General features: G+C 41.6%; 1 protein-coding gene across 7 annotated transcripts in view; it reads right to left on the minus strand.

The window, feature by feature from the left end:
* The window catches only part of Trps1 (transcriptional repressor GATA binding 1), a 238,130-nt gene that overhangs the window by 157,875 nt on the left and 67,611 nt on the right, over window positions 1–12,644 (minus strand). For all 7 annotated transcript variants that reach the window (XM_004850196.3, XM_004850194.3, XM_004850192.3 and 4 more), the window contains one exon: window positions 7,294–7,894. In XM_004850196.3, coding sequence (XP_004850253.1) covers window positions 7,294–7,894 — 601 coding nt within the window. The remainder of the gene's footprint in view (window positions 1–7,293; window positions 7,895–12,644) is intronic.

Below are 12,644 nucleotides of genomic sequence, written 5' to 3' on the forward strand. Positions count from 1 at the left end.
TACAATTTCATCTCTCACTTTTTACAGACTAGGACCTTGGGCAAATTAATCTCTCTGCCTCAGTTTCCTCATCTAAATAAAAGCAATGATAACAGTTTCAACCTCAAAGAGCTCTGATGAGAATGAAAGGAGTTAATCTAGTAATAAATTAATGGGAACGCAGTGAACTTTTAATCCCAGGAACTGAAATGCCAAAGGACACAGCAATCAATTACAAGGATCTAGCCACTTCCACCAAACACTCTATTTGTAAAGACCTTCCTGTGCAATTTCTAAAGTAGTGTCACCAGGTTTTATCTTCGTTGAGAATTCAAATGAGATTGCTACACAGGTATTCTTATACTACCCAATATATTACTAGCTAATCTCAGAGAGGAAGTTCTCTGAGAACAGATTGTGTTATGAGCCTTTAATTTAGCAAGACTTTATTTTATCATGATTAAGAAGTCTTGAATATAGAATTTTAAACTATAGGCAAATACAATTGAATAAATAACACTGCAATGAATTTTATCATTTCCTCCACACAAAATATCTATTTCACTCAAAATTTTTAAAATATTTCATTCATATCTCTATTCTCATAAAAGTTTCATTTATAATCACTATCATCCTTTTATAAAGTGTTATCCAAATTAATTGTATTTTTCAAATTATATTTAAATATCCTTAGCATTTCCTGACTACGATGTTACATGTAAGTACATTTCCATAGCATGAAAGAATTTATCCCTCTCTTAATTAACATGCCCAAATTAAACCATCAACATTGAGAAACCACCTCTTTAAAGATGCAAGGTAACATGTAAAATTACAGTTGAGAGGCAGTTGATCATTCTGCTTTGAATAATGCTGGCAAACACTCAATTTACCATGTGTCCTGTACTTGAGATTCCTTTGCATCATTTGTAAGCACTGATAACAACAGAAACAAAATATACCATAAAATCTTGTGTATTTTTTCCAAAATAAAATTTGTATTTCAGACTCCATTTCATTTATACAGTGAAGTTAATTATAACTATCTACAAATAATGCAGCTTCTCCAACATGAAGGAAAGAAGTTCAAGTATCACTGAAATGATTGCAGCTCTTTGCATAACAACGAAACCAGATGCAGCATTATCCAGCTTCAAATTTCTTTGAGTTAACTGGTAGAACACTCTAGGAATCAATGCCCTGGCCTATAAGAAGGTTCCTGGACAAAGTCCATAGGAAAGGTGAATAAAAGAATATGACTATGAAGACAAAATTTACTTCTTTGTGGAAACCAAATAAAAAAATCCTTCATAAAAAAATGTTTGTGGCATTTTAGATAACCAACACGTGAAATGCATCCATCACACTGGTCTCTACCAGAAAAGAACGTTAGATTCACATGAGGACTGTGTCTCTCAGGACTGACAAAGTTTTGAATCAGTTTGCTCCCTTGTTTTGAAACAGGGGCCACTTTCTGAATACACTTCCCTTTCAACATCGAAAGCTAAACACGGGTTCCTTTGGGGGCCTAGGTATCTCCTGACTCAGGAGGTCTGTGAAATAAAGCCTCACATAGACTTTTCCACAGGAAATAATTAACAGAAACTGCACTCAAGGATACTATTTCACAGTGACTACAAACCTACAGCCCGATTCACTAGATATATCTGCTTCCTCCGGCTTAGAAACCTGGGCCAGCAGGACCCTGCCAGACCTCACAAACAGTCTAGGTTACAACACAGTGGAGGGGGAAATGCGCTTTTAAAAAACGCTCAGGCCAGTGGAGCCAATTTTACCAGATCAAATTAGGTTACAAGTAAATCGCCATTAATCAATAAAAATCAATGGCTACATAAGGAACATGTTATCAACAAGCTTAAAATTACTATTTCATAGCCAGGGATTAAAAAGGTAAATACTTTTGATTTTTCAGCCGGGTGTGGTGGTGCATGCCTGTAATCCCAACGCTCGGGGAGGCTACAGCAAAAGGATCAAAACTTCAAGCCCAGCAATTTATCAAGACCAGAGAGTGGTGGGGAGGTAGTTCAGTGTGAAGGCTTGGGGTTCAGTCCCGAATACAAAAAAGAAAATAAAACCTTCTGGTTTTTGCTGACAGTCTGCCCCTTTTGGTACTTACTGCACATAGACACATATAAAAAAGTCCAAAGAAGTTCAGAAAAAATGGTGATTTACATAGACATTAAGTCAATCTATATATAGCATGTCTTAAACTCTGCTTTCATTTTCATTAAATATGAAGCAAAGCAATAACTACCACTTTTCACTTGCGATCATCTTTAGTTGAAAAAGTTCCTGCGGTCTTCCCTCCTGGTTGTAAAGGCATTCAAGCTACTGTTGTCCAAATGTCTGTTTGGCTGCCAATGGACTGGCCCCAAAAGAACATTTTTGCATCTCAATAGACTGCCCAGTATCAACAATCTTTAAACTATAAATTTAACGCCTGCTAAAGAAAGCTGGATATAACACCTGCATTGTACTGCCTCAGTATCACCTTTCCAGAATGAACAAATAATCAGGCTACTTTCTCTTATCTCTCACCCTGCATCAGAGGATCTCAAGTGGCCCGATAAACATTAATTAACTGGGCCGCACAATCCTCCTGTTAGGATGGCTGCGGCAGGATCCTCTCTAGAAGATAGATGGACAGACTTCCTGGGAGGCCTCGCTGGGACAGTCAGGGGCTGAGCTTGGACTCCAGGCCCTGAACTTGGAACTCATTCCCACAGGCCCATGGCTGAACAGCTCCACTCCAACCAAGCAGTGCAAAGCGTAGGCGTTAAAACTGACAAACTCATAAATACATTCACACAGGAAACCAAAATCAATTTCAAAAAGGTTGATTTTTCCTCTAGCTGCACTGAAAAGAACAGTCTACTCCCCAAAGGGGTGGAGCCTCAGGAACAATTTGGGTCTGTGAGTTACTGGACCATGACACTGTTTTGACAAACGACATGGTCTACTTCACCTGAATGCCGATTTGCCAATAAGTTCTTCATCGATTTACCCATTAAACTGCATTATATGACATTTTATTAACAGAGGGAAATTTCATTTGATACCAAAATTTTTGTGAAATTTAATGATAAATTATTTTGTCCCTATTCATGTTTTTAATCAAGTGAACAATTAAGCTTTCTGTTAAAAAATCTAATTGAAAAATTCCACAAGAATAAAATCCAGAATTTATTATCCAGTAATAATAAAAATAATAAAGGTATACTGTATACGAGTTTACCTAAAAATTAATATTTTGTATAAATGTACACTATAGAAGAAACTGATAAGAGAAAAGGGCTCAAAGCTAAGTGAGTCCTGACTCCACTACCCTTAGTTTAAAATGAAAAAGAAAAACCTGCTGGAAAATCCAAAACTTACTTTTAGCACAGGTCACGTTCAATGCTAACATGTGTAGCATGTTAACCTCTGCACAGAGCTCTATTTCATATCTACATAAAAACACTTAGTTTTTCAAGTATTAAATTTTGGCGATGACTTTCAGGTGACTGTTCATGTGTTATAGGATCTATTCTAGAAGCTTTAAAACAATATAAATCAATGTTTTCATAAGAACCTGGATTATTTCTAGCAAAGCATCTAAAGGCTTTAATATTACTTTTTTTTTTTTTTTGGTACCTGGGATCAAACTTGGATCCTTGCACTTTTGAGGCAGGCAGCAGAACCACTGAGCTAAATCCTCAGCCCTTTAATATTACTTCTTATTCAGGGGCCTGGGATTTAGCTCAGTGGTTCCATCACCTCCCCTGCAAGCACAAGGACCAGAGTTCGATCCCTGGTACCAAAAAAAAATATATAGATAGATAGATAGATAGATAGATAACTTCTTTTTCAGAAAATATTCAAAGGTTTTATAGAAATATTGAATGGTTAAAATGAAGCAAAAAGCCTAATTTACATAAAGCCAATTTATAATATAAAGCCTTTGTCAGTGTGTTCTTTGTCACTCAAAGCAGAACGGTCAACAAAGATGACATACACAATTCTAAAAATTTTACAACGAGATCACTTTCACACTACCACAAGGGAAAAATATGGACAATCACTAAATGAAAATACACATAAATGATCTTATATTTAGCACGAAACAAGGGACAAACACTGACCTAGGCGAAAAAAAATTAAAAAGGAGCAAAGTACTAAGGGAACATTTTGAAATTTTAGCTCTTATGATTTTTATATTTCCTTCCTCACTTTCAAAAGTATAGCAAGCTGTCATGACTGAATCCAGTTAAAAAAAAAAAAAGGATCAGAAAGACTAATATTCTGAAAGCAGCATGGTAATTTATGTGCTTTGTGCCATTCAGCCTATCCATTAAGAACATTTCCATTTCTTATCAGCATAATATTAAAGTATTTAAAGCAACATGTTCTTACGGCATTTTTCCACACTTAATTCTTGATTTCAGTATTTAAAGATGATTGTTAAGTTTTTCCTCTTCACATTAGAAACTCTATTTGTAAAGTTAACATTAACATACTTGCTCTAGTAATACTATGCTGAATGTACTATTTAATAAGACATTTACTTAAAACTTGGTACTTTCTATTTCTTAAATTTCTAAATAGACTGTATTTCTAAATAAACATATCCACCAGCAAAGGAGTTATTTCAAGTTCCCCTCTACTACGTGAGTCAAATGTAAACACGCTATATTTACACAGACCACCCTTTTACTCAAAACACGTAGATCGTATTTGTATATTTCTATTGTGCATATATAAATTATTACGGGACACCTTCACTAATAACTAGACCTTTGCAACTACAAACTTAAAGTACATTAGTTCCCTTTAGCGAACAGTACATTACTTTGCCTTTAGTGGTATTCTGCTGGGCTTTCCCTCCTGGTGGAGGCTCATGCCTTGAGAAGACTGCGTTTGTTAGGATAACTCCAAAATACCACTTTCCCCCACACCACAGTAGAATGTGTGTCAAATTCACAATCAGTATGTTTTTTAATTTTCTCAGGTGTGTTAAAGGCTCTTAGCTAAGATATATACACCTCAAAACTTTAAATTCAGGGCCAGGGAGGTAGCTTAGCAGTGTAGTATCTGCCTAGCAAGCGCAAGGCTGAGTTCAATCCCCGGAAAAAGAAAAAAGACCAAAAAATTTTTAATTCTGTTATTAAACTAAATTTTGCACAATAAACCAAATTGGCTACTCTTCTTAGTCTTAATATCCAATAAAACTGGTGATTTAAAAAAGCACTAACCAAATACAAAATGTGAATTTCTGAACATTCAAATTTTACTAAAATCGTGGAAGAATGATCCAGAGCTTGTCTGAAAATGATTACCTATATATTTAATTTTCTCAGTAGTCTGAAATGTGGTAGATATTGCCTTTAAAGACTGTAAAGCACAGGGTGTGTGGTAGGGAGGTTAACTCTGAAGTTTTCCTACTTCAGCAGCTACCAGGGAGGAACTGAAAAAACAGTTGAAATGGTGCAATAGAAACTTAAAGACAGGGAATTACAGAAGTAGAAGAATTGAAAACAACAATTTTTTAGAAAAGTATCATCATCACAGAGCTCCCAAGAAAATGTAACTGTATCACTCAGGGTTTTTACTTCACTGTCTCACCAATTATTTAGTATCCCAAGTTCTTAAGAGGACACAAAAGGTGACACAAAAAAGAGATATGCTAAAAATAATCCAAAAGAGTCAAACAGTTTGGCGTCAAATGTAGATACCACTGATGAAACGGTTTTAAGTGGCTAAATGGATGAGGGCTGCAGGGATGCCAACGGGAGGCGGCCAAGTGCCACACTGTGGAGACAAAATATGAAATTAACCCCTGGTAGACTGCATTCCTTACCACCGGAAGTGAAATTTACAAAACTTATGTCTCCTCCCAGCCTTACAACCAGAAGCCAGGGTCTCCTGAGTCCCAAAGGATACGGGATCGCTAAGAAAACGATGAGTATTTACCGTCATACAAAGACAGCTCCAGAAAGCTGTACAGAAACTCACTGCATTGACTCCCCTCTTGAAAGGCACAGGGACTATTTCTTTCTTCCCAAGTTACTAGTAATAAACTTGCTCCTTCCCTGCAGAAAGGATTCTTTGTTTCCTACAGTGGGCATCCAGCTTCTGTACTCCAGCCTTCTCTTAGCTCCAGGGCATGGCTACAGGCAGGAATAGTAACCGCTCTTATAATTAACTGTGGCCTCTAAGGGGCCGCTCCCCTCTTCACTATGGAAGACCTGAGCAGCACAGGTGGGCGTCAGAGCACCTGCACGGAGGGAGGCTAAAGCAACCAACCAGCCCTGGAGAAGAGCAGTTTTTCTCTCCAGCCAGCCCTCGGTGGTTTCTGACCAGCAGTCCACAGCTCTGGGCTGGCTGAACTCTATTTTCTAGCCAGATCTTTTGTGCGGGTTAGCTAGTTTCTGATCCTACGTTCGAAGCACGAACAAAGCTTCAAAATCATCCCAAGCTCAACACTTTCTCAGCACTGAGGTGAAATGCTGAAGCTGCGGTGCCTTGGGCAAAACCCACCACGTATCACTTACTAGGAACTTGAGAATTTTCAAAAACGAAATTATTTTCTGACAGAGTTGAGTCTACGCAGGCAGCCTGGAGAGAAGAAATGGAGGGTGTGATTTTACTAGGAAGTCTTTCTATCTTTCTACCTGGGATACTGTCTTTCCCCTGAACAGTCCTGATGGTATAAAACGTGCACTATTCTTCTTGGGGTGGTCTTTGTACCACTCATGTTTAGGTTTTCCTCATCCTTCTCACTCTTCCTGGCAAATAAACAACGAACACTTTCTTCGCACACGTCTACCCTAAGGGGTTTTGTAAACCCAACACCTGCGTCTTACCCAGGAGTCTACTTCGTCAGTGATTTCTGCTGACTTCCTTATGCGGCACGGCCTGCGTCAGCCCACCTTCCAGTCTGAGTCATCTCGGTATTGTAATGGAGCAGAGGAGCATCCTTCTGGGGTTCCAAACCTCCTCCTCTACAGCATCACCGGGAACCACGGCCCAGCGCTCGACTGAGCGCAGAACAAAAGCAAGCAGGCCGCGGCCCAGCCCGAGCAGCGCCCCGCACACCCGAGCCCTCGAGGGGCGAAGCCCCGAACCCGCAGGCTCACCCGCTGCGCTCCACGCGCGCAGCACTGCGCAGTGCCCAGTTGATTCCCACGCACGCAGCACTGTGCGTCCCCGGTTTCCACGCGCGCAGCACTGCGCCTGCCCTGGTTCCCACGCGCGCAGCACCGCGCCGGCCCGGTCCGCTCAAGGCATGGGAATAGAGAAAGGAAACCTTCCTACCCGTAGCAGCGACTGCGACTCGTCCTTCACCTTGCTCTCTCCGGACACCGGGAACTGTGGGCCCAGGGCCCCGGCCTTCTCGCCGCCCGCGGGCGCCCCCTGCAGGAACCCCTTCGTCTCCGCCGCCAGGCCGTACAGGGGCCGCGCCAGGTGGGCCGCCTCGACGCTCGGGCTGTCGCGCAGGGCCTTGGGCTGCTCCTGCGAGCTGGGCACGGGCGCCAGCAGCCCCAGGCCGGCCTGCGCGAAGGACGGGCTGCCCCGCAGGAGCTCGGGCCCGCGCCATGCCACGCTGCGCAGGTCTTCGCCCGCGCCCTCGGCCCACGCCTTCTCCCTGAGCGCGTCCTTGTCCTCCAGCTGCTCCCGCTTCACCGCGCCCTCGCACGCGGGCTCCCCGGCTTTGCAGTCCACGCCCAGCAGACTGTAGACCTTGAGGTCCAGCTTGGGCTCCTCCTTGACGGCACAGGCGGGCCCGGCCTCGTCGCCGTTGGCGGTGCTGACGTCCTGCTCCTGGCAGTGGGCAGCGTTGAAGTGCTCCAGTAGTGCCTGCGTGTCGCCAGCCGTGAAGCTGCACTGGCGGCATTTGTAGCAGCTGTGTGCTCTCCTGCAGGGGAAGAGAACAGTCAGGGGGTACTCAGCATCCGCAAGGGCCTTTCCTGGTTTCCAGTAGTCTTTAGGCGCCTGAGTTCTGTCTCAAGCATGGCACAGGCAGAATGCGACACAACCGTCTCAAGGCTCAGACGCTGGAATTGAAGCATTTCCTATTCTATATAAAGAACGTGAACTTCCCCTTTTGTTGTATTACCAGTAATGGGTGCACACATATGCACGCGCATGCACACACACACACACACACACAGTGCGTGCGCGTTGCATTAATGATTAGCATTAAAACTGGTTGGTTGGCTTTACTATCAAATCACCCCTGCTCTATTTATTTTATCTCGGTGGATAATCATCAATTCTGTGCCAGTTAAGTCGATATTCACATCATTTGTATGTGATTTCATCAATGGGGTTTTCATTTTCGGTTTATTTAAACTACAGTGAGTTTTCTTCATATAAACACACACTTCTAGTACTGACGTGCTTTGTATAGCTTTTCCATATATTAAAACGCACTCTAAGTGATACAGTGTTCTTTTCTAGCATGAATTTAAATCCACTTAGTGGATGAAATATGGCTATGTGATCTACATAATCTAGAAAGTAAGATGTATTACAAACCAAGGACTTTTCTGTATTACATACTACCTGTGCGTAAGGACACAAATGTATTCCACGAGTTGAGCATGTGCTGGCCGTCAAATGGCATGACAATTCACTACACAGCTACGTTCACTGAAAGGAGGGGCAGGTTGTTTTCTTTTTCAATAACACAAAACAAGGAAGGAACTTGTTGTCAAATTTCACAGCATCTCTGCTTTAAAGAGTAAACAGTAACTGCTACATCAGGGCAAATGTTTGATCAACAAAGAACAGAGATACTGCATTGCGAAAGGCATGCCAGAAAGGTACACAAATGATCTGGAATAAGGTCTTCTTTCTTTAACAAAAAAGTCTGAATTGGCTTTCTAAGTAAATGCTATCTGAAACATTTTTTACTTCCTTTGTATAATGTTACGAGTGACTGACAAAGTAACAAACTGAGTCTTACGAGCTATTACTTAAATCTACCGTAGGATATGCAGTCATACATTTACTTGTGCATAATCATCAAAATATTACTTTGTCAGGAACAGGGTACATACACTACTGGTGAATAAAAGATACACTTTTTTTGCCCACCTGGCGCTTACAGTCTCTTCAGCAATGCTTCACATAAGACTATATATAAATAGCTAAGTACAAGGAATAATCTATACTAAGAATGAAATGGATGGAGCCACAGTGGGGCATAGTTGGGCTCCTTAGAGTACTCAGAACTTTCTGAGGCAAGTATTTAAATGCAAAGGGTGAACGGGAGCTATTCTTGGAGGAAGAAGAAGAGCTGGAGACCACATTCTAGCAAGTCTAGGATACTGAAAAGCAGTCAGTTTGTCCAGAGAGGAATAAATAAAGAGGAAGAATGCACACCTACAAGCCAGAAGGTCACTAGAGCATGTGCTCGTGGCCATGGTGTGAAGAGTGAGTAACTTGGATAATTCAGGGAAGCAGTAGGCAAGGTAGTAGGGTATTCAAATGCATGTTTTAATTAATGTAGCAATGTGACAGTTTCTGTCTTAATAATTTTGTTCCCTTACAACTCATGCCTGATGATGGAAATTTCAGAAATGTTTCTGTTCTACAGAAGTAAAACTCAAAGATAAGATAAAATCACCAACAAGTAGTTGTTGAGGTAGCACATTATTCAGAGCTCACATTTTTGCTGAACAAATATGGATATTTAACTCCATTTTTTAACAAAAAATTGTTTGCAGCCTTTTCTTCTGTATTTTCACTGAGTACTAAAGATAAATGTAAGTGATATAATGTGTTGATAACTATCCACAGAAGTACCTTGTTAAAATTAACTCTTCAAACAAAGGCAATTTCTGACCAACAGTAAGACTCTTGCCACCAATGCCAAGTATAGAAAAGCCAAATACACAATCAAGGTGACAAAAGATAACAGACACAATCTGAAATCCAGGACCTGGAGTCTTGGGAAACCTCATCTAAAGAACCACCTCACTAGCATCACAGTTTAAGATAATTCGATGGGAAATAAGTAAATCCAAAATTGTACAAAAAAAACTTTTGTTTCTGAGGCCAGAATGCGCAAACACAAAAATATATCAAAATGAGTAAAGCCAAAATGCGTTATTCATGATAATCTATAGTCTCTATCGAGTCACGAGAATTAAAAAGTAAACAAGCCAACTCCAGAAGCACGTCAGCCAGCTCTGAGGCAGTTCTAAGGCACTCACTCCCCACCTCGGCAGTGACATGTCCCTGGTGACACCACTGCTGGGGTTCACAGCACTGTCCTTGTCATTTCTACCCAAGTTGGTGGCTGCACTGCAAAAATGCTGAAGGATCATAGTGATACCGTTTTCTGAAACAAAGGCTGCAAATACTAGCCCAACAAGGAGAAAGTATCAACATACAAGAGAGGAAATGTAAAATGCTAGAGCCCTACATGGCAAAAACTATTTTTAAGAGGAGACCGGGGCTGTGATCCCCTGATGCAGTGCTTCCCTAGTGTGTGCAAGGCTCCGTACTCAGTCTCCAGCCAATAAAAATAAAAGATACGGGCAAAAAAGGGCAGACGCTTAAGATTTTGTTGGAGAAACAATTTAGCACCCTGAAGTGTGCAGATTCGAAGAAAACAGCAGACTTTTGATCTTGACTCTGCATTTAGGGCTATATGAGGTTTTGAATCATGAACTGAACCTGTCTCAACTGCTTCATTCTGTAAAGTAAAATAATAGCACGCCTTGATATGGTTCTCATGAATACTAAGTAACACTAGTAGTGATGTTGGTAGTAACTAATTAAATCAGAGTTAACCAGTCTAAATCCAAACTTAAAGCCCCTCTCTCCCATGTGAATCTGCGTTCTGCACTCTTTCTGCAAGTTTCAACTCACAACCTGGTATTATTGGCATCGTTTCTTTTTTCCGTTTTTCTTGCACCTCAACCATGATGAGCATCTTCTTTCGGTTTTTGTTTTTTTGGGTTTTTTGAGACAAAGTCTAGCTATGCAGTTTGGGCCTGTCTTGAGCTCACTGTGTAGCCCAGGAAGGGACCAGGTGATCCTCCTGCCTCAGCCCTCCCAAGGGCTGGGATCACAAGTGTGCCCCTGTGCACCACCACACCCAGGGAGCACCGAGCTTTTTACCTTCTTACTACATGACATCTTCCCTTGAAGACACCGCTATACAGAATACATCTGAAGCCCTTTTGTTGTACCTAGTGGTATCCAAAGGCCTGCAAGACTGAGCATTTTGCAGTTTACTACTTGAAAGTCAATCTTTACTCTCTTCTCACTAATAACAGTCAAACTCCAAATCTTAAGGGTTCTAAAATGCAAATACAGTGTACTGGAAGGGCTTTACCTGCATTTTATTAAAGCCTTAGGAGCTAAGGCATGTGCTGTAGGCCTATTCATTAATGCAGGTCAGAATATGATGTATCTAGTAATACAACCAAGTAATTGATAGTACATAGATCTGTTATCTGCTTATTCTCCACTCTGGAACATACCAGAGCCGCCCTTATTCCTTCCCAAAGAGATGAATCCACCCATGCTTTAACCTGTACCTCCTCCCAACTGTAGAAAGTTCTGGGCCCCACCCCAAAATGACATAGTATCATCAGGCAGTGTCACCCCCGAGACTCCGTGTCTGGGACTTCTGGATTTCCTACTTTGGAGTTCCTGCCCCTCAATAACTCCAGGCTCCTGACAGGTCCCGCAAGAGCCCCTCCGATCCACCCCACAGAGAAGCCTTTGATCCGACCTAGACAAAACTGTCCAGGAGAAGGTGCCAGAGAACCAAAGAATGGAGCACAGTGGGCAGGTGGAAGCCTGAAAGGAGGCCGGAATCACAGAGATAACTTTTCAGTGAGGACCAGAGTTTATATTGAAAAGAAAAACACATTGTAGTAGGAAAGATATTAAAATAAAGCTGTACAAACAAGTTCAACTCACATATCTTGTCTCTGGAGAGCTCAAAGCACTCCCAAGTATGTGAACGTACAAGGAACTCAAGGCTAAAGCCCATTTTGCAGACAGCAAAGTGCAGAAACAGCGCCTTCCCCAAATGCTTTACAACCATCAAGATGGAGGCCTTCTAACTTGCAGATCAATGTTCCATTTTTCTACGTCTGCTTCTTAAATTTTTCACATTATACGAAAACAAACAATTACGGGCAGCCTAGAGGGTGGGAAACGTCTTCCAAATGAGAGCAGAGAGACTGAGGACAACAGTGATTCGCAAAAGAGGCGTCACAATACAGATTCCAAGGCCTCGCCACTCTCCCAAGTCAGCATGTCTCGGACATAACCAAAGAATCTGAATTTTTAATGCAGTTGGCAGCGGACACAATGCAGGGTCCGGTATCTATCTAAAAACCGTATGTCTAGACACTATGACTCTAACAGTCCAGTGAGAAAACTCACAAGACCTCTCCTACCCCTGTCTTTCATGAAGCACAGACAATGTCCTGCCTACCCTAGCTCTTCGGAATCTGAAGACACAGGGTGTGAGGACCACTCAAGAAAGACTAAAGCTTGATGGAGAAGCAGGAAAGCGCTCAACTACTCAATCTTTCAGGCCACTGAACTCCACTAAGGGAAACAGTACAGGCAATTTATAACCAGCACTTTCGAGATGAGAATTCCTCTCTCCTTGGATCAGTCCTAAATAAATG

Source organism: Heterocephalus glaber, unplaced genomic scaffold (genome assembly GCF_053883595.1).
Source record: "Heterocephalus glaber isolate CG9 unplaced genomic scaffold, H.glaber_assembly_v1.0 deba00001555, whole genome shotgun sequence".
In the NCBI taxonomy this organism is placed as follows: Eukaryota; Metazoa; Chordata; class Mammalia; order Rodentia; family Bathyergidae; genus Heterocephalus; species Heterocephalus glaber.